Source organism: Mchenga conophoros, linkage group LG23 (assembly GCF_057382185.1).
Source record: "Mchenga conophoros isolate Kocher_MC1m ecotype Shallow Benthic linkage group LG23, M_conophoros_male_GT1.1, whole genome shotgun sequence".
Lineage (NCBI taxonomy): Eukaryota > Metazoa > Chordata > Actinopteri > Cichliformes > Cichlidae > Mchenga > Mchenga conophoros.
Window position 1 is genome coordinate 9,443,639 of NC_140547.1, and position 23,144 is coordinate 9,466,782.

Genomic DNA, 23,144 nt, shown 5'->3' on the forward strand with positions numbered 1-23,144 from the left:
TGACTGTAGCTCTGCTACTGCAGCACTGATTTTGTCAAGATTAAAAATATCAAAGAATATAAACCCAAAAGTGGTGACGTCAACAAACTAACAAACTAATTACAACAGTAATTAGCTACAATAATACACTCAACAAAAATATAAACGCAACACCTTTGTTACTGCTCCCATTCCCCATGGGATGGACGTAGAGACCTAAAATTCATTCCAGATACACAATATAACCATCCCTCCCAAACAGTGGTCACAAATCAGTCCAAATGTGTGGTAGTGGGCACATCTGCTATATTGAGATAATCCATCCCACCTCACAGGTGTGCCACATCAGGATGCTGATCTGACATCATGAGTAGTGCACAGGTGTACCTCAGACTGCCCACAACAAAAGGCCACCCTGGAATGTGCAGTTTTGTCTCACAGCAAAATGCCACAGATGCCACAAGCAATGAGGGAGCGTGCAATTGGCATGCTGACAGCAGGAATGTCAACCAGATCTGTCGCCCGTGCATTGAATGTTCATTTCTCAACCATAAGCCGTCTCCACAGGCGTTTCCGAGAATATGGCAGCACATCCAACCGGCCTCACAACCGCAGACCTCGTGTAACCACACCAGCCCAGGACCTCCACATCCAGCAGGTTCACCTCCAAGATCGTCTGAGACCAGCCACCCAGACAGCTGCTGGAACAATTGGTTTGCACAACCAAACAATTTCTGCACAAACTGTCAGAAACCGTCTCAGGGACGCTCAACTGCATGCCCGTCGTCCTCATCGGGGTCTTGACCTGACTCCAGCTCGTCGCCGTAACAGACTTGTGTGGGCAAATGCTCACATTCGATGGCGTCTGGCACGTTGGAGAGGTGTGCGCTTCACGGATGAATCATGGTTCACATTGTTCAGGGCAGATGGCAGCTGAGAATGTCCCAGTTCTTGCATGGCCAGCATACTCACCGGACATGTCACCCATTGAGCATGTTCGGGATGTGCTTGACCGGCGTATACGACAGCGTGTACCAGTTCCCACGAATATCCAACAACCTCGCACAGCCATTGAAGTGGAGTGGACCAACATTCCACAGGCCACAATTGACAATCTGATAGACTCCATGCGACGATGTGTTGCACTGCATGAGGCAAATGGTGGTCACACCAGATACTGACCGGTTCTGGGTCCCCAGACCCCCAATAGCGCAAAAAACTGCACATTCCAGGGTGGCCTTTTGTTGTGGGCAGTCTGAGGTACACCTGTGCACTACTCATGATGTCAGATCAGCATCCTGATGTGGCACACCTGTGAGGTGGGATGGATTATCTCAATATAGCAGATGTGCCCACTACCACACATTTGGACTGATTTGTGACCACTGTTTGGGAGGGATGGTTATATTGTGTATCTGGAATGAATTTTAGGTCTCTACGTCCATCCCATGGGGAATGGGAGCAGTAACAAAGGTGTTGCGTTTATATTTTTGTTGAGTGTAGCTATCAAAAATTAGCCACTTATCGCTAATAGTCAAACCAAGTAACTCTGTGAACGTAATCTTGATTATATTTAAGTGGGGAAAAATGCCTTGCTCTAAAGCAAAATAAACATAAATACAATCATCAGAATCCTACTCTGGACTTCGCACTTTCCAAATGGTTTTAACTACACTATAAACATAGTGACACTGAACAGGCCACCCTCTATGAAGCAATGTCGCTGTTCATTTCCACTTATTTTTTTAAGTGCTTACACTCAAAATCCAGGCTTCAAATTCGAGGGACTTGGTGCAATAGTATTTAGTCAATAGACACATTTAATCACAAACAAGCAAAGAGAAAAGCCAGACGCACATGCATGACCATATCTACATGTACTGAGTAGTCTTAGATGAGTGGAAATGGCGCCTCTGTTGAGGCCAAGAAAAGCAGCTGTTGTTTGAGAATTGCCATGTTTCCATCCCGACCCTGATTGTGGGTAGCTGCACTCCAATTCATCAACACAGTTCACTGTCAATCAAGTGCTCCTGGTGGAGTGAGGCTCCACCTGGCTTCCATTAACCTGCCATTACCCCGAAATAATGTAAAGGAGCTTCCAGAGAGCTATGGGACTGTCATAGATATCCCTGTAAACTGCCACTAATAAAGCTGGCCAGCTCTGCTCAAATGTTATCCTACATGTGTGAATAATATCTGCTGTGTGCTAAAAAAAAAAAAAAAAAGTCCTCGTCTTTGGTCCACCCAAGAGGTTTAAGATGGAAAGAAATATACAGACACTTCTATTTTTCTAACATCTTTCAGGAGATCTCCTCACAAACACTCATGCAAACATGAACATACAGAGAAACCTCTATCCTAGAGCTAACCATCTGCAGGGCTTCCCGTGTTTATCTTTTGCGTGGAATCGAGTGCAGCGCTTTGATGTATGAGTTTTGTATATATGTGTGTACATGAGTAGGACGAGGAGTGGAGACAGACATGTAGGGCCTGGATAAGTGGTGTAGTAATGACAGCAGTGCACGGAAGAGCTGGCTCTGATTCTGGGGCTTATGTGAAGTGATCAGTGTATGGAATAAAACAAATAATCTGTACATAACACCTCAATTAAACTGTGGCTGGAAATGTCATAAAATGTTAGTTGCGCCCATAGAGCCAGATGTTTGAGCTCAAAGGCTTTTGATGTCTCTTATCAAACATTTTAAACAAAGAGCTTAATTTAAAAAATAATCCAGCCGTCCATTTTCCATCCATTTTCTTCCACTTACCCAATTCAGGATCACGGGGGGGCTGAAGCCTATCCCAGCTGTCATGGGATAAAAGGCGGGGTACACCCTGGACAGGCCACCAGTCCATCATAGCACTGGAATATTATATTGCTGGTAATTTTCTGGTGGCTTAGGCGCTTTATGTGGCACAAAAAAGAAATCCTGTATGGAGGAAAAATGAACCCTCCTACTGTGTTCAAGTCAAAGCTGACCTATTTTAATTTGAAATATTTCATAAATATTATCCTTTGAAAACAGTGATGACATAAAATAGATGGCTGTCGCCAGAGCCATCATCCATCATCCATCCATCACCATATTGTTTTAGCCACCATATTTGGACGAGAGGGTGGAATTCAAAGGCATCAGCCAATAACCTGCATCAATAAGCTGTAGCACCAACAGCATGAATTCAGTGGAGAGGTCCAGCTGAATAACTGATTTGTGGAACGGAGGCCTAGCAGACAGAAATCAGCTACAGTGGCCTGCGCATAATCCATTTGGATACATTCAGTATCCAGATAGATGAGAAATAACAAAAGTCATCCACCATACTGCTGCTTTGAAGGGGGAAGCTATCCATATAGAAGAGTCTATGGAGTCTACGGAGAAGAACTTGTTTTTGGAGCCAGCCTAAAGTGACAGTTAAAGAAACTGCAATTTTTGGTTCCTTCACCCCAACGGTTGTCCCTTACTTTTCACTAAGACATCTAGCTAGTGGCCGAGCCTCTGGAAATTAAAGCAACAGTCACAAAGGGAACCACTTTTCACTGGGAAAATGCAAAAATTAGTGTTCCTCAGATGATAAGTGGGTAACTGTAGGAGGTTGTTTGCTAGTCGCAAGCAAACCTCCTGCAGTCGTCCTGCTTGTTGCAGAGGTGTATGGTACCACACCTAAAATATCCCAACTTGATCTGAGGTTGCACAAACTGTGCAACCTCAGATCAAGTTGGGATATTTTAGGTTGGGCTTTTTAAAATGACTTGTTTTCAGCTTCAAACTTTTACTTTGAAAGCAAACATTCTTTTCAAGTTTAACTCATGCTTGGTGGTTAGCGAGTGTGTGCAGGCATGCCAATATCTTCTCTAAATACTGTGAGCAAGCTTGGCAATATGCTAGCAACCAAAGCATTCACACGGAGGATTTTGTACATTGCTAGGTGGGGTCGCCAACCAGTCTTTATGCCTCTGTGACTGGAGTCTAGGTCTTCTTTCATCTGTTTTATCATAGTTACAGAGAATACAGAGCTAGGTTCTTCTTATAGCTAGCTAAAGACCCATAGTTTGTGGCAGTGGTATCACTCAGTGAATCTAATGAACGTCTCTTTCGCAGAAATCAAAAACGCCATTTTTGAAACCTGGCATTGAGAGAAATGACAACACTGTGGTCTCTGAGTCTGTCAAAAGCCATTTGCAGAGCAGCAGGTACACCATCGACTTGACTTCCTCCATTGTTGTGGTGTTCATGTTGCACAAATGATGTCACAGAAATATCGGCCAATTGCCTTGCACATTAGGTGGAACTTGATTGTAATGGAAAACAACATAAACCGAGTCGAGTCACGTCAAATCAACCAGGTACTAGTGGAAAAGGGCTTTATGTGTTCACCCAACTTAGATCTAAGAAGCCCTTCTCACTTTTACAGGGCAGTGTACCATCAAAAGGATTTTTAAGCTAACATTGTTTCTTAATCAAAACTAAAAATTGTAAAAATACCTTTACCCAAAATGATTATTTGACTGCCAGTCTAACTAGCTAGCAGTTGCTAGCAGAATGATAAATAAAACTGCCTCCCAGAGTTTTAAAGCTCACCAGTGACCATTGTTAAGGACTTTACACACAAGACGCATAAAATTCATGTGAAAATTTTGCATGTTAGAAATATCTTTTGAACTTACCTAATCTTAACGCAGCCATTCGCACCGACTCTGGAATTTTGTTGGATGAATTTGCAGCATTTATTTTTCAGATTTTTTGCATGAAAATAAACAGATCTGACCAATCAGATCTTTTTGAAGATTAATTTAACAACTGAGTCAGCGATTATTTATCGCCACTCTAATGAATAATTTAACCTCATTCTCAACAAGAAACGCAAAAAGATTATTTTAAAAGAATTTCAACTGCTGTTAAAGTAGTGTAACATTTCAGCAGATGCAGAGGCCTAAGAAAATAAACGTTTGTACTGTTAAACTGAGCAAGCCAATGTAATGTCACAGATGTGCTTTGTAGTCCTATAGCTGTTAATTTGTTGCAGAATTTCCATCACCCTCTCTTCAGGGAGGTTTCAGGAGTTGGCATTTGTGCGAGCGTTTTGTGTAAGTGTGCATGAATGCACTTGCTGCTCAACTTAGAGCTGAGTGACACTTTTGGACAGAGATCGTGAAAAGAGAGTCGAGGCTCGAACAGAATCCAAACAGAGACAGACAGCAACCAGACGGGCACGCTGGGGGGGCTTTGACTCCAGCTTCTGTTGTAGAGAAAAGTAGGGAAACACTGTTTTGTGTAAACTCAATAGCAAAGTGAATGAAGGGCTTCTGCTATCTATTGGGTTGGTACTATACTTGTGGGTGGTTAAATTAAATGATTCAGTTTCACACTGGTGCAATGTGCTGCAAATCACCAAAGTAAACAGTGTGAAATGAAATTATAATGCTTGAAAACTTGACACATGCACACAGAGGGAACCCCTTCTAGGGACTAAAGAGGCATAGACCATGATGAAAATGATTCCACTTCAGCAGTTCCAGGGATAGATCATTACCAAGGCTCAGGTCCAAACCAGCTCTACATAGCTCTGATTTAGCAGAGGGCCAGGCAAAAAAATCGGAGGCTTCCTTCCAAACCCATCCTGACCGAGAGCCCATTCCCAGGAAGGGTGGAGAGGGACCAGTGGCCCTCGGGCATTACTCGTCTCAGCCGATCTCCATTAGGATAACTCAAGCAGTGAAAAAACACAATGACTGGCTCCTGAATATGACTTTCATTTAACTCCACCATGTACTTAACTGTAAGGTCAATTTTATTATCGTACACAGAAAAACAATCCTCAACACATGATACGCATTTGAGGATGAGGAAACTGTTATGGTGCTGATTCATCTGCACTTGAGGGAGATATGTGTGTGTGTGGGGGGGGGCATGTGTGTGTGCGGATGTGTTTATATATTAACACTGTGCACATGCAAGGCCATGTGTGTTTGTGTACTCACTGCCATCGGTCCCTCTTGCCTGCATGGGGGTGGTCCCTAAGCTCTCTTGTGCTCATGAAATCACTTCTAAGTGCCTGTAATTTCTCACGCTTCATCAGTACTGTAATTTCAAAAGGCTCCCTCTGAAGACCCTCCTTTAGCGGCGACCTGGGGTTGTCAAATGAAAACATCATTTATCCAGTGACCTCGGAGCTTCAGGAAATGGTTTGCTGGCTATTCAACGACAGCCTTGAAATAGGGAGCTGTGGTAAGGAACTGTGGGGGTTTGTGAAACATGAAACAAAAGGTGGTCTGGCCCCTAAATCTACAGTATCAGGTTTGAGAGATTTCAGAAAAATGCACCCATCCATTTGGAAAATCTTGTGTGGAACCATTTGTATGTTTGCCAAACTGAGGCTTTTTCCCCAGTGAAAATATTTACTTAGAAAAAAAGGAATGCTGAGAGTATTTATTTCAATGCAGTGCTTTCCTTCACTGTGCCCTAAATGTGGTTTCTGTAGTTTTTGGCCTTCAGAGTCTCAACCAGCAGCACAGCAATGAGTGGCTCAGTTCCAGGGCTGGGTACGTTCACGTTCAAAGGGAATGTCCTATGGCGACCCTAACCCTCTCTTTTGGCAGTATTTTTTTTAAAGTCCCCCCCGTTTTGCATTGTTTTCTCATAGCTTTAATCTTGCAAGGCATGTTGGTTAAACGGGTTGGTCCATCATTTATCGTGTGTTGGTGATTTTCCTCCAGCATTTTCATAACTGACCTGTCCTGTTGCTGTAATGACACAACTTTGCAACTTTAAAGAAACAGGCCGAGGAAATGTAGACGAGGAAGTTTGGTGTTAAGTTAGGTCTGGCAGAATGACAGAACAAAGTCATCCTGAGGAACAGGCTGTGGTGGAGGAATTGATCTATTTCACTTGGAAGACACTTTTTGTTTGACTTTTTTGTAATTTAGTTGGATTATTTATTTATTTTTCATCTTTTGTTTCAGCTTTTAGTTGAAATGAACTGGTTAAGATTAGGACCTGACCATTGTTTGGATTAAACTATGCCTTTTCACAAAAATCATTTGTTGTTAGAAAAACAAAAAAACCCCAGCTATAACTGAGTGAAGCTCAGCCATAATCCCAGCAGATCAGCTGATCTCGGTAACCCACAGTTTCTACACATCTGCAGCCTACTTCAGCAGAGAGATTTCTTGTGTGTGTGCTACTGTTTAACTTGAAGCTCTGCTGTGATGCCTTACTGAGCTGCTAGCATGTCTGTGGAGTCCTGAGCAATTTTCCCATATGAACTAAAGGTGGTGTTTGTCTTCAATCAGGTCAGGATATTGTTAATATTTCTTATATTAAGCATACAACAATAGATCTGGACTGGATGTGTAGTGGCGAATTTCTGTCCCAAGCTTTGAAAAAATAATTCTTTCACTTCTTAATATGAGCTGTCCAGATTTATTTCTAACTTGTACATACAAACAAACGATATCACGGTCAATAAACTATTTGCTGCTACAGCGCACATTTCCATTACCGTCCTGGCTCATTCTAACCTGCTACCACACATGCGCTGTGCATATATTCTCTAACCACATATTATACAAAATCATACATGTAACATAATAACTGAAACAGTATCAAAAATATTTCTCTGTAGATTGGCTCTAACATTTCCAGCCCCCTCATTGGAGGGCGTCAAGACACTTACAAAAGAGCCAAATAACGTTAACACTTCCGGTATCACACAAAATATTTCTCTATAGATTGGCTCTAACAGGATGTGTTCTCACTGAAATACTGTTTTTGGTTTAGGGAAGGGTTGATTGTTAAACAGAGTGCAGAAGCTTCGAAAGATAACAGCCTCAAGCACATTGTGCATCCACTGAACACTTACCTGAACTCTTCTCAAATGAGTCCAAGAGTGGATTAGACTTTTGTATTTACCCATGCAGCACTTCTAGGTAAAGTCTAGAAAGATTTAGAGGTGTAGTGCATGTGTGAAATTGGCCTTCTCAGTGTAGTAGTAGTAGGCTAGCAATACAATGCTGTCCTTCGTTTTTGTGCTTAAAAACGCTGATGGAGCACATTTACGGACAGAGCCTGGCCAGTTTTTTTTAGACGACTTATTTAGCAAGTCACAAATATACCAAAAAGTAGTACAGATGACAAGTTTGACAGTTTTACTTCTATTCATGCAAACTGCTGCCATCTTGAATTGTGAAGTTGGTGTTGGTGGGGCTTCTCCAACTTTCTGACTGGAACTCTGACCTGAGGGGTCAGAATTTAGTAGAGCATTGCAGGTTTATGCCTTGAAGAACTATCTGCACTTAATCTAGCTGATTTATGTCATTTTGCTTCATAGATGACTACAACTTCATGTCATCTGCATGACATCTAGGCACTGAACCCTGTGCAACTCCATGACTATTTTATTAAACGAGGACAACTTAAAATCTAACATGAAAAAATTCAATTTTCTCACATTTAGTAGTAAATGTTTTGAGATTCTTGCTTAGACCATGGGATTTTTGGATGATTCCAGTATGCCTAAACTTAGCTCAAGATACGCTAACACCAAAAATATTGAATTATCTGTACAGACCACCACAGACTCTCACTGATCCTAAAATAACGTAATGGTGTCCCGCTTTCAGGGAAGACTCCTCTGCGAGCCTCTTTGTGTCTTCAATGCAGGTGTTGGGGATAACCAAGGGATCTTAGTGAAAGCCGAGTGAAAGTTAATGGGTTTGAGGGTCCTCAGAGGGCACAGAGGGAAAAAGGGGTCATGACATTTGATCGTCCTGCCCTGACAGGCCAAGGCACTGACAGAGAGGTCGGGGTTGGAGGGGGAGCAGAAATGTACCAAGAAGCACATGGGTGGGGCAGGCACGCACAAAGACCCTCTCAGTGCAGTGATCAGGCTTGTCACCCAAGTGTAACCCTCTCCTATGGCTTAACTCTCCGGAATACACTGGGAATATGACTCCAAGCCACTGATGAAAACATTTCGAATACAAAAGTGACCTGGGAGGAAAAAAATCCCTATTGAAGGACATGTTTATCCCCGTTTTGAAGCGCAAATCCTGTAAAAACAGCAGTCGAGACATTCAAGCGCACCAGCTCATTGACTCTGATGTAAACGCGTACATCATGATTCAGTCTTCTTCGTAGCCGTCTACCAACGCTTGTCATATGGACCAATCATGGAGCAGTTGGGCATAGAGCCACAACATAACAGGAAGCAAGTGGCATAAACACGGGCTATAAACACAGTAAACAAAACCAACAGAGCACTGACATGCTGCTGATTAAAAGGGTGAGACGTTTGCTGAAGAGGTGTTCAGAAAAAGAATGTACACAAACAGTCGGTGATTAGAGATGATACTAATCTCTCTCTGCAGGGCGAAAGTCAACAAATCAAGGTGAGGGGGAGATAAAAAAAAGAACATAATGGAGATAATGCGAGGTCTGTTACTTTCAGCGTTTCCACAGCACCATATTCAAGAGTTATGGTTGTTGTGAAACCACAACCAGTGTTGGCTGCTTGAACTGTTTGTCAGATAAAGAACAAAAGAAAAGTCATCTGGCATCACTTTAAAGAGCTTTAATTTCAAATGTCATGTATTCGCTTTACACTGATCCAGTCTGAAGTCCATTTTCTCAGCCTCCTCAAATAATAGTGATGCTATTCAACGTTGTTTTCTTTTTTGAGAAGTAAAGTTTTGACTTGCAGTCCATTTTAAATGAACATTTTTACAATTACATAGTTAAACCAGCACTTTAATAGGACAGTAATGCTGCTTTTACTGGAAAACAGAACCAATAAGATAATAATCCAATGTTCCCTTTGAGGAATAATGACTCACCGGCCACTTTATTAGGTACACACTGATAGTATATGGTTGTACCCTGGAACTACTGCAAACATTCATTTTGATCCAAATTGACGTGACAGTATCACACAGTTGCTGCAGACTTGTGGGTTGCACATCCATAATAGGACTCTCTCGTTCCACCACATCACAGAGGTACCGTTTTTGGATTGAAATCTGGTGACTAGAAGCCATTTGAGTACACTGAATTTATTGTCAAGCACAAGAAACCATTTTTAGGTGATTTGAGCTGCTGGAGTTGGTACACTGTGGTCATAAACGGACGGACATGGTCATCAACAATACACAGATGGGCTGTAGCTGTAGATGCTCAGTCGACACTAAGGGAACCAAAGTTTGCCAAGAAAAGATTCCCCACACCATTACACCACCGCCAGCCTAAACTGTTGATACAAAGGAGGATGGATCCATGCTTTCATGTGGTTCACATGAAATTCTGGCCCTAACATCTGAAGGTCACAGCAGATATTGGCACTCAGCAGACAAGGCAATGTTTTTCCTCTTTCTATTGTCCAATTTTACTGAGCCCATGTGAACTGTAGCCTCAGTTTCTTTGTCTTTGCTGCTGTAGCCACATCTGCTTCAAGGTTCGACATGTTGTGCATTCAACCACAGGACGTTCAACGTCACTTAAATAACCCGTCTTCTCAATTCTGATGCTCAGTTTAAATTAAGTGGGTTGTTTTGACTGTGTCTACATTCATAAATGCACACAACTGCTGCCACGTAATTGGCTAATTAGATATTTGCATTAATGAGCATTTAAAAACGAGCCGGTGAATGAAAAACATATCAAAAGAAATATAATCTGTTTGATTTGTAATTTATATATAACAGAAAGATGTGAATTAAACAGGCCAAACACATATGTACCATTATTTTTGTTTTATTTCATTATTATAAAACAAAGGTTCAAAGACGTTGAGATTATGAAATGTTGGACATCATTTACCAACAATGGAAAACCATCATCCTCACTTGCAGGACACTGTCTACTTTGAAATAAATGTTTGGTTCACATGGTTGTTGAGCATTGTGGTTGAGTCTATAACAGACATCTAGAAATCTGTCTTAGCAGCCTGAGTTTGTTGGTAAACTGTGGTTTCTGGCCTGCTGTTAGGACTGTTTTAGACTGAAAGGGTCTGTCAGGCCTCTGGTCTTCTGCTTGTTGGTACAGTGTGGTTTCTGAATTACAGAACAGATATGTTCAAGCCAAAACACACAGAACATCACAATATTGTGAGGTTTCTGGGGTTAATGGAGAATGGAGTAATTGAGGGGGGCTGTATTTCTGTGCTATGTGAAGTGCAGGATTGAAGTGTATTGCGACATTTTTCTATGTAATAACTAATCTCTGCGAGCTAACGGTAAGTAGTTTTAGTGATGCTCAAACTGGCACATGAAGCTCCTACAGTCTACACAACAACTGCATTAGTGTAATATATTTTCTCATTGGATGGTATGTATGAATTCATTTCAGTCTTACTTAAATGGGCAAACAGATGCTCAATAACATATCCATCTAGTTACCCTTTATGGTAGTTACATTGTTACTAAGATCCAGCATTTGTATATAGAGAATACTCAGCGCTAAAATACAACTAAGTACATTTACTCAACTACACAAAATGACTCTGAAGTACTTCTCTTTTATATTACTTCTTTTTTTTTTGGGTGGGAATTATTTCCCACCAAACAGTAACATCTGTTTTTTTTTTTTTTTTTTACCTTATTCTTGCCATATAATACAGTGATAGTGCTGCAACCTCATATTTAGTCATGGCCAAAGATTCAAATAATGAGGTCAGTGTATGTATAAGTAATCCCTGAGAGCACAAAGCTCAAGCTTCAGTCTGCTCTTTCAGCAGTTGTTCTGGTCTTAGCTCTGATGATCTCAAAGAGAGTAGATATCACTCAAATTATTTAGGCGCATGAGTCCTACCCACCAGCGTTTCAAACCTATTGCTTGCTAGTAATAGCCAATCAACAAAGTTGGCTCAAAGGTAAAACAGCTTGTACGATCTGAGGGACTGCACCAAGTATTGGTGTCAGATAACCACCGATTACTTTAACCTGGGAATCATGAAAAACTACTGTGGTAATGCATAAGAATAAACATATAAATGTGGAAATGAGCATAAGATGTCCACTTAGAGTTAAAAATTTGCAGAACATTAGATAAAAGTATGGAAATTTTTAAAGCTAAAAGATTCATTAAACTAATCTATGAGCTCTTAATGGAGCCTTTCATTAAGTGAGCTGTCTTTATTAAATAATGTCATTACTTTCATTTCTGTAGCTCCTCTGATACTCCTGCACAACCATCGTCAGACTGGGTAAGCTGGGAGTGCAGGCTGAATGAAACAGGCAGCAGCATGTTGCTCGACAGAAAAGGTAGCTTCTGGTTACAAACTTTGGACCAATCAGGGCGCTGCTTCGCTTTCCTGCAGCAGGAGCAACAGAAGTTCAACCTGGACCCCTTCACGAAGAAACTATCTGCTCTAAATTCATACTGACAATGCCTTTTCACTTCCGCTGACATATCTGATAGCCAACTAATTGTCACCGAAGGAAACATTTCCGAGCGATGACAATGTTGGGCATGTATGTGCCAGACAGATTTTCCCTGAAGTCGTCAAAGGTCCAGGATGGAATCGGTCTATACACGGCGAGGCGAGTCAAAAAGGTTTGTAGTTTCTGACTCGGGCAACTTTGTAACCAGGTTTACACGCGGGAAAAGTTTCGTGTTGCTTTTTAAGAGACTCCCAGAGGTGTAGATACTTTTTTCTGTTCGCCTTTTCCCACTGATAGTCGCTGTCAAAATCTCAGCCAGAAGCCAAGGCGTCTGTGACGTGAAGTGCCACGTAGCTACAGTAACTCCGGCTGTTTCTCCGGGTTCACTTCACGTATTCCTGCCTGCAAAGAAGGCTCGTTCCGCGGATAGACATCCATGTTAAATCCAACGTAAAGATTTTAACTGTTCACGCCAATTAACTTATACATTCACATTCATGTCCCCCCACCCTTTGTTGCCATATATGCAGAAAAGGAGGTGGGAATGTTGCGGAGGATGAGTGGGTTGAAGTGTCTGTACTGGGGATGTTTGGTCATTTAAATGTGTGGTAAAAGTTGCAGAGTGTGAACATGAATACAACAAGAAGAGCGGCACAATTTGACCACGCCCCCTGGGAAGTCAAAAGGAAAAATGTCCCGTACTGAGGGACACAAGTACATGTCACATTAAACAGTAGGCGGGCCCACCATCCACCCAACACTCATCAGTGCAGAAATCATGTCCTCTGGGGTGTATTATTATGGTTTAATGTCATTCATTTTTGGCTGCCACTGTTTTCTTTAAAGGCATCGTGTTTGACAAGTGATCCCTCTGTTTGTGTTAAAGGGAGAAAAGTTTGGCCCCTTTGCTGGTGAGAAAAAGCTGCCCAGTGAGTTGGATGAAAGCTCGGACACCAGGCTGATGTGGGAGGTGAATGCGCTTCTTTTTTAAAAATTTAAAACCTCAGGGAATGGAAATGCTGAATCTTCAGCCAGTTTGACAGACATCCTTCAGACCAAGTAGTTTTAACTCCAGAGTTCCCACGACTGCACCTCTGATAGCAAAAACCAAACATGTAAAATGCTGTAACGTACCCGAATCTTTCCAATTACTACAACAGTGTTATTTCTGTGATGCTGCATAACACGACAGCTATAGCTACAAGCTATATTTCAGAATAAAATCTTATGTTTAATAAGAATTTAACAGATACCGCAATCCAATACCCTGTTCAAGATTAATCCGGTATTTCTCTGCATTTTGGCCTGTGATTTTTAACCATAATAATCAGGGTGTTGTGGTGTCTTGTTGTCATGTTTAAAATGTCTGTAAGAAGTCAGTGTTGGTCTTGTCACATGGTTTCATTTAAATTTCTGTTCAAAGTCCAAAGAGATACATTTGTCAAAAAATGTCACCACCCCTGACAATAAATAGTACCCAATCCTGCAGTCTCACAATGTCAAAGCATCATTCCAAAAAATCTTTCACTGGATTGGGATCAACTCCAAGTGTTAACCACATTGGGCCAAGACCAGTCTTTGGTGAAAATTTCATTCAAATCCATTTCTAACTGGATGAGTAATCTTGCAGTACTGTGCAAACATCTATAGCCAGCCCTCATTTCCTTATCCTTTGCTAGGAAATTTGGAAATGGGTGTAACAGTTTATTGAAACATGTGCAAACATACAAGGAAATACAGTATAAATAACAGTATATATTGCATATATACATTTTGTAAGTCAATATTTGTTATGCCTGCCCTCATTCATCATCACAGTCAGCACTCTCTGATTCATGACTGATAGTGTTGCACATCTTTTTAATCCAGGTATGCTTTTACTGTATTGAAAGTGTGTTTGGGATCACTGTCACGTGAAAAAATCAAGCTGTTGCCAATCACACTTAACAGATGGTACTGATGGTGTCAAAATCCATCAATTTTGACAAGATTCCCAATGCCACTGGGTGAAATGCAGCTCCAAACCATGACAGCCTCCATCCCGTTTTACAGATGGATGCAGACGCTCAGTGTTGTTCCTCTCTACTGACCTCCATAAATACTGATGATGATTTGAACCAAAAATTACAGGTTTGGATGCAGGTCTTGTGTAACTTGGCATACCTCAGTTTTTTCTCCCTGGTTCCCTTTACTAAGAATGGCTTCCTGACAGCCACGGTTCCACTGTGACCATTTCTGGTGATGCTTCAGTGAACAGTAGATGGATCAACTGAAGGGCCAGAGGCACCTCTCAGGTCCTTTGTCAGGTCTTTGCTGGATTTTTTTCTATTTCTTAAAGTCATTACTTTCAGATATTGCTTGTCTGATGCCTAACATGTCTTCTTTTATTCTCCACTTGTCCTATTTCCACATATTTTTTAAGGAAACACTGCAACCCATGCCAAGTTTTCAGCTAATAGCTCTTTGAGAGCTATTATTTGGTCCATAAAAACAATTTTATGTCTTTCAAACTGTGTTATATTTGGCTTTTCCCGCATAGATTCAACTAAAGCGCCTAAAGATGTAATTTAAACTTGGTTCTTTGCTTCTTTTAGTTATGTTGTAAGCTTTGTGCCTGTTTATGCTTGAATGAGTCAGTGTTTTAATGCTGACCAAACCAAACTAAACCAAAACATTCCTTTAAAAATGGTCACATACAAGGACTGGACTGAAAATGAGTGAAAAAGCAGCCAATGTTCAGATAAAAAGTTCAGAAAGTCTGTAGAACTATTTCTCAAGACCACTTTAAAGAATTACAAGAAAGTCTGGATCACTGGAAGCTAAATTTATAGAAAGGTGACTCAAGACTTTTTGCACAGTACTGTATAAAAAAGGAGACAAACTGAACCAATCAAATAACTGCTCTGGTGGAAGCAGCTAGTCAACTGTATTAAGACCAGTTTAACCATAAACAGCTGCAGCGGAGAAAACAGACACATAACAACTTTAAGAAACATGTTTTTGTGTAGCATTAATACAACTAAACACAGTAAATATTCTTATAAAAACCTGTATGACAATTCAATGCAAAAAAGCCCCAGATCAGTCCTTTATCACACGATGCAGCTGCTTGTGGGTCTGTCTGAGTACATTCTTGTTTTTTCTGTGATAAAGGAAACATTTAATTACGTTGCAGACAAATGAACCATAATGCCTGACTGAAAGTCAGTCTTATCTCGTCTTGTGTAGAAACGCTGTGATGTAGTTATCTGTAGCTGCCACACTGGTGTTCATATGTAAGGCCAGCACGCTTTGATGTACAGAAGACGAACCTTCAAAGAAGGCAATGAGAGCAGAAGAAGAAGAAAAAGAATCAGTTGTTCTCATCTGACAGCTCATGTCGTTGCTGTTTCTTTTTTTCCCCCTCTCTAGGTCCGTGGCAGTAAAGGAGATGTTCTGTATATTCTGGATGCGAGCAATCCCCGCTATGCCAACTGGCTGCGGTTTGTCCATCAGGCGCCTTCACAGGAGCAGAAGAACTTGGCAGCCATTCAGGTACATTTCCACTCTGCAGACAATGAATCCCTCAGACCTTCCTGAAAGAAAGAAAATGATAAATATTACAGACATCTGTCAAACCTCCAAACCCGAAGTTCGAAATTATGTAAATTATTTCAAATTTGATCTCAGAAAATACGGAAATCTTATTTTCTTCTGGAAAAAACCTTGAAAACAAGATCGAAATGACAGGCTTTTTTCAGCAGCTATTTATTGTTTTTGTTGTGTGAAAAATCACAGATGTGCATGCGAGATAAAGTAGTTGCAAAAGAGCAACGTTAGTAGAAAAAGCACGGGTAAGAAAAAAGTCTGGAGACCTACAAGCTGAACTGAAATGGAATACTGCTTGAAAATTGATTGTTTTTCTAATGATTAAAGGTTTAAGGCAAAAAGGGAAATTTCTGCCAAAAAAATTCAGAGTTCATTTATATTGCAAAACAAATTACTTTGGCTCGAAGTCTCTTTGTTGCCAGATGTTTAAACTGTTAAAGGCTGTTATTAACGTAAAAAGGACATTAAGTTGGAGAAAGAGAGAAGTGTATTTGTTTCTTTTCTCTGTTTTTATCCTTGGTGTCCTTAGGATTTATACATTTTTCTGGATTTTGTTGAGGGAATATTTTGCAGCTGCAAAATTCCTTTTCTTAATTTATTTCCAAGACCAGCTTTTATAAAGTTATTATATTGACAAATAATGTGTTAACTACAGTTATGCGGGAAATGAGAATCGGAAAATATGCAGAATTTTCCAAACGCACAATGTCGATTTTCACAGTCTTGTGAATACAGTACAGTGGATATGGGAAAGTTCAGCTTCTGCGCTTCTACGTGAAAGATGAAAAGAGGTTATCCGCTCATCTTGGGAGAAAAATGAAAGTCCAAGGAAGAGAAGATGAACATTTGAGGTCTGAGGGTCAAGTTGCTGCCATTAATAGTTGAATACACGGAGTGATCGGTCTTTTAAAGGTCACACATGTGAGTTAAATCTCTGTGTTTCATCAACGGTGACATTTATTGTGTAGCTTTCATCCTCTTAATCGTTATTTATGTATATTTAGGGTCCCATAGTTAAAAACCAAATGACAGTTTGATTTTATTAACATGACCTTTAAGGCAGGGAAGTGAATGACAATATTTTTAAGAGTTTCACCGTTTGACCTGTGGCCTCAATCAAGCATTAACAGACTGCTGTCAGGGTGTAATAAGTTCAGCTAGCCTTACCGCAGAAGGTTAAAACTGTTAGCAACTGACTTTAATTTTTAATTTTTTAATTTTTAATTTTTAATTTTTAATTTTTAATTTTTAATTTTTAATTTTTAATTTTTTTTTGTCCCGTTTGGATCTTTAGCCATCAGAATTGTTGTCTTAAGGCCAAGAAAGATGCCAAGCGGATTTATTTTACCAAGTGGATCATCATGGCCTTGCCATATTGGTCCATTTGATTGACCTTTATTATAATTATGAATTTATTTTATTTTCGTTGCTACAAACGGGACAGACATGACTGGGGGATAGGACAGGGAGAAAGAATGAAAGAAAGAGAGGGAGAGAAAGCAAACCAAAGGGGAGAAGAGACGGTGAGAAAGGGGGGAAGAAAGAAAGAAAAACAAACAAAACACCTGGATCACCTGTATGGAGAAAAAAAAAAAAACAGAAGAGAAAGCAAACCAAAAAAAGAGCAACATAATAAAAAAAGCAGCACCATCACAATAAACTAGCTAGCAGTAGATAACAGTAGATACTAAATATTAAACGATATTATGCAGCACGCAAGATAAACAGCGCACAATGTGCTTTGAGGCAGCAGCCAAGAAAGCTGTAGTCCGCGTCTGTGAACACCCGTCTGTACACCTGTGTGCATACCTGTGTGGATCAGCATGCTTGTATTCCAAAGGTTTCTCCATGTAACGATCTGCTAGGGAGTGTGGGGAGCCATAGCCCCGTCCACCAGGGTATGAAGCTCCCCCGCTGACCCCAGTAGGCACCCCCACACTCTGGAACCCACCAGGGCAAGGGGGCCCAGGCCCATCCGGACCGGGGCCCGCAGCAGCAGCACCGCCCAGCCCCACAGAGTCCGGGGCAGCCCACCTGACTCCACCCCAGAGAAAACTGCACCCACCCCATCATCCAACCATCTCCCAAACTACACAAGACAATAGACACCCAGGTTGAGTTCATTCTCCACCTCTCCTATATCTCTCCCCCCACCTGCAGAGTGAGCTCCTGTAGTGAGGAGACCACCTGCAAAGATATAACAACCTCCCCACCAGTTAGAGAGCCCCCTAGTTGGGCCGATGCACCAGAGGTCCCCTGCACCCACCCGCCCACTGCTCCGGCGACACAACAGCCAGGACCCAAGCCCCCAAGGCCCGGCCAGCACCCCAGACCAGGGGGCGGAGCACCCCCAGACCCCCAAGCCTCCACGCCCGTCCCGGACCCCCCCAGGGGCAGCCAGGCTTAATTTTTTATTTTTACATTGTTAAATATATCGAGTCACGTTCAGCCAATGTTCAGGCTGTGTTTGTGTTTTTTTTAGGACGGGGAGAACATCTTCTACCTGGCTGTGGATGACATAGAGACAGACACGGAGCTCCTGATAGGCTACCTGGACAGTGATATGGAAGAGGAGGAAGAAGAAGAGGAAGAGGATATTAAAGATGAAGATGAGAACAGTAAAGAGGCCAAGCACCTTGTAGAAATGGGTACAGTGGAATGTTTTAGTTTGCCTTCTTATGTATACACATTTACAGGTGATCAGTTTATAGCACACACATAAAAAAAAAAAACTTGCCCTACAGTATGTCGTACTGTGTTCATTAACCTTAATAGAACTAGTAATAAAGAAGGAGGACCACCCCTGCTTGCTGTGTGAGAGCAGTTTTCCGAGTGAAGAGATCCTGGCTGCCCACCTCCAGAGTCTGCACCAGAGGCCCAGCACAGAGGAGAAGGAGTTCAAATGCAGGAACTGTGGCAAAAAGTTTCCCATCAAACAGGCTCTGCAGCGCCAGTGGGTTTACTCTTTCATTACTTCTAGTGTAGTTTTATTTCATGCTCAACGTTTCTCTGATCTCTGAGAAGTCTGAAGTTTGAAGAGATGCTAAATCAATCCAGGGAACTGATTAGATTATGTGTTAGATAGATAAAAGTTTGGCCCAATTTTTGATTTCGAGTCGAGGATGAAGTATGTGTATCACTTTGACCCCACAAAACATTAATATGGCATAAAGCAACAGTTTATACGCTATTATTTGACACAATCTAACACAAACATATAATAACATCAAGTAAATACATTTGATCACATTGCACAAAACACTGGCCAATATTTAAAGCCATAATCAGGTAAAATTAATGTCATATTTCATCTTTGGCCCAAAACTGAATTAGCAACAGTCTTTGGTGCCTGGCTATTACAAGTCTTTACAAAATATTTAACATTAGTCTGGGCAGGCATAGAGACCTAGAGGCTTGAACGTGAGTGGTTAGTGGAGGCATTCATTCTAGTTTTACCTTTTGACATAGATATGCTAACTGCTCTCCCTTCTTTTAACTCTTAATGCTAATTTAAGCTAAATGGGTGCTAGCTTTAGCTTTATTTTGCAGTATTTGAATGAAGAGTCTGTTTCAAAAAAAGTTTAAATTCAGTTTTTTTTTTAAATTTACTTAAAAGAAGAAAATAATTTGACTTTTTTCAGTGGAAAATCTTTTAATAATGTTACGCTGATGTTTTTCTGCTCTTGATTATTTGTGGTAGTCATCCTGGACTTGTTTTTATTTTCAATCCTCCCCCAGTGTTTTGCATTGTTCTGAGTCCCTAGACCCATCAGCTGACTCCAAAGCCCATCAGTGCTCCCTGTGCCATTACACATTCGGCTCAGAGTCCAGGTAACATGCATCATCCAAACCATAGTACAGGACAGTGTAAAGCATGCAGTTGCACCACTGTTACTCTGTAACTCATAACTCTTCCTCTTCTCCTTTCGTCTTTGATATCTCTGTGTGTGCAGTTTTGAACAACATAAGGAAGCCTGTAAAGGAGATGCCAGGTTTATATGTAAAGCCGAGAGCTGCGGCAAAAGATTTAAGAGCAAAGACGCTCTGAAGAAGCATAAAGGAAATGTTCACACAGGTTGGCACCTCTGTCTCTCTCTGTTTCGCAGTGTTTCTCTGTGATGTTCACTGCCTCGTTCTCTCTGTTGTACACATGCGTAGCACTTTCATGTAATAAAGATAATCGTCCATTAGCAGCCTCAGCACTCAAGGAACTGCAGTTAGAGTGCATGACCTCGATCAGTTAAAATCTCTGCGATGTTAAGACACATCTCTAATTACTTGTGTTCCATAATTGCTGACCTGTGTGTGCTGGGGCAGCTCACTCTTTCAGATAATTGGACTTCCATAGCTATTTATGATGGGATGTAGGGCAGTGGGAATCTGTGCAGCCTTACATATCAACCCGAGATTAAGACATTAATCTGAGAGGCTGATGGAGCTGAGATCTGCGCCTTTATGTTTTTTCCCAGTGCAGTCAGAACTAAGTGGTGTGTGTGTGTGTGTGAATGTGTGGGCGAAGGGGGAAGTGGATCAGACGCAACAGATGTGGGTCATGTAATTCAGACGGGGATAAAGGGAGGGTGTCACTGGTCCCAAAATGGTGGGATCACTGGGGCTATGAGTAAGGGAGTTCAATGACAAATAAAACATTTGGTGTTTTTCTTTAACCACGTAATGATGTGTTAGTGTACCAAAATTGTTGTTCATTGCTAACAGCTCTGTACGTGGAGTTTTGTAATGCACTTTGTTTGTTTCTTTATAGGGAGTGCACGACGGAAACTCACATGCACCATATGCAACAGAAAATGCTCCTCTTCCCTGAATTTACAAGAACACAGGAAGGTGAGCTTCTCTAACATCTTCTGTACAGCTCAGTTTATCCCAGGCGGATACTTTGCATTGGATCTGAGAGGATTTGCTCAGCTTACGCAGTTTTGCATGATCCATTTTTACAGCGATGTCTCTTTGGTGCCGTTTCTCGCTCTACAGTGGTATCCGTCAATCTCCACTGTTTCTGTAACCCAGTCTAACCTCTTAATCTTGCGTCTGCTTCACATGCTTTAGGGTTCATTTATTCCCTCTTTACGATCAGGTTTAAACTTATTTGGGATGACAGAGCAGAGAGAGGACGGCGGTTTCTTTTTCACTAGCTCATCCCACAGGTCTGTTGAAATTGACGAGGCTCTGCTTGCCGAGCACAAGGTTTTAACAGGGTCCCCTTTCTCACTGATGGATTACAGATTTGAATTTAGCTGTTTAAATAGTTCTTTAAAACATTTTTATACAGCTAAAATTAATTTTATTGCTGTGTATATAAACCCTTTTTCAGTACATGATTTTTCTATGTCTAACACATGCGATTAGACAAGTTTTTCCAAGCTACATTCCTCTGTTGAGTAGGCTAATGGGTCATCCAAAGATGTATTTTCTTTGCAATTACATTCTATTAAATTAATTGCATTAACTAGTTATTAATAATGTAGCTGACATGATTGAGGGGTTAACGTTTGCTATGACAATGCCAAGATAAACACTAGAGAATGGTATTTATGTAAAAAAAGTAAATGCGTGGTCACACTACAGCTATTTGGCTTTCGCTTATATTCTCTTCTATTTATGTGTAAATGCTGCAGTAAGAGCAGATGTGGCTGAATGTCTTGATTTGCCAGATGGGCTTTAAGGCATGTAAAACATGGTGCACAATATTTGTAAAGACATTAGATATTATCATTTTATTTTTTATTCCAGCCTGTTTTGCTACATTTTTAAACATTTTTATCGTCAAACTATAGACTGTATATAAAAAATGGACACAGCCACTGTGACATTACCCATTAGCTGTGAAGCTCTGTTTTGAAACTTTGATTTTGGCACTTTGGATTCTTCTATGCTGTTCTTGTTTTTTGTGAACATATTTTAACCAGATGGTGATGTGTTAAATTATTAGCTAATGCTAGCATGTCTGGTTATTAAAGTGATCCCTGGTACTTAGTATAATTAGACAAACGCGTTCAGGATCACATAGTTTGTGATGTTTGCTGACGACATAGTGATCTGTAGTGAGAGTATGGACCATGTGGAAGAGAGCCTGCGGCAGATGGCCCCGCCCCTCCCTGAGCCTGGTTCTGCTGGAGGTTTCTTCCTGTTAAAAGGGAGTTTTTCCTTCCCACTATCGCCAAAGTTCTTGCTCATAGGGGGTTGCATGATTGTTGGATTTTTCTCTGTATGTCTACCTTACAATATGAAGTGCCCTGAGGTGACTGTTGTTGTGATTTAGCGCTATAAAAATAAAACTGAAAAAAATTGAATTGAATTGAATTGAGGTGGTGGTATGCACTGGAGAAAAGAAGAAGGAAAGTCAGTAGAAGTGAGACAGAATAAATGTGTGTGAATGAGAGAGAGACAGTTTGAATGGTGAAGTTGCAAGGAGTAGACATAGTGAATGTGGATGAGTCAAATACCTGGGGTCAACCATCCACAGCAATGGTCAGCGCACGAGGGGGAAGAGTGTCCAGCCGAGGTGCAGCAGGTGGAAACGAGTGCCAGGGGTCATTTGTTACATCACCCCTTTGTTTACAAGATGATAGTGAGATCTGCTGCGATGTATCATAGCAGATTAAAATGCATATATGCAAATATCAATTTGGGGAAACTATCCGTTGAGACCAAAAAGGTTATACTCATGCTGGCCATGTTAACATGGGAATCTATGACTGTTCTAGTTTGTGTCCCTTCTGCATTAGCATAATGTGAACCAGCCTCGGACTGCAAGAAAACTCAAAACAAAACAATCTCAACTGCTCAAAACAATCTCTTACCAGATGGTCTTATACGCCAGCACAAGTTGAACCTGTTTAAGCATCTTTGCTGAGCTCAGTCATATTCAATTGAAGAAAAAGATGCCTTTTTTTTTTTTCATTCTTTACACGCCGGTCAAGCCAGATCTTGATTTGCAGAGAAAAGTCTGAGGCATAAAATAAGCCTGCTGCTGTCAGCAATATCAAGCTGCTTTAATATTTTCAGTTGAAGACCATGTGCTTTTTTTGTGTAAGGGTCATGTTGTATGACTAGGCAAACTGCTCTCTATCCAGTTGTATGCATTTTATATATAATAGTAAGTCAAAGGTGTTAAGGAAAAACTATAATATCTTAGTCTACTGTTTTTTGTGCTAATTATCCCTTCATTTTAGTCTTGAGAACCTAT

The 23,144-nt window shown here is 41.0% G+C and overlaps 1 protein-coding gene across 2 annotated transcripts in view; it reads left to right on the forward strand.

Moving 5' to 3' along the window:
* Positions 1-12,250: 12,250 nt before the first annotated feature.
* Positions 12,251-23,144, forward strand: part of prdm5 (PR domain containing 5) — a 44,067-nt gene continuing 33,173 nt past the window's right edge. For both annotated transcript variants that reach the window (XR_014890707.1, XM_085264591.1), the window contains exons 1-8: positions 12,251-12,524; positions 13,239-13,322; positions 15,764-15,886; positions 18,423-18,588; positions 18,716-18,893; positions 19,679-19,771; positions 19,894-20,015; positions 20,703-20,782. Coding sequence is in view for 1 of the 2 variants with exons in the window: in XM_085264591.1 (XP_085120717.1) it covers positions 12,426-12,524; positions 13,239-13,322; positions 15,764-15,886; positions 18,423-18,588; positions 18,716-18,893; positions 19,679-19,771; positions 19,894-20,015; positions 20,703-20,782 (945 nt within the window). In the remaining variant the exon portion in view is untranslated. The remainder of the gene's footprint in view (positions 12,525-13,238; positions 13,323-15,763; positions 15,887-18,422; positions 18,589-18,715; positions 18,894-19,678; positions 19,772-19,893; positions 20,016-20,702; positions 20,783-23,144) is intronic.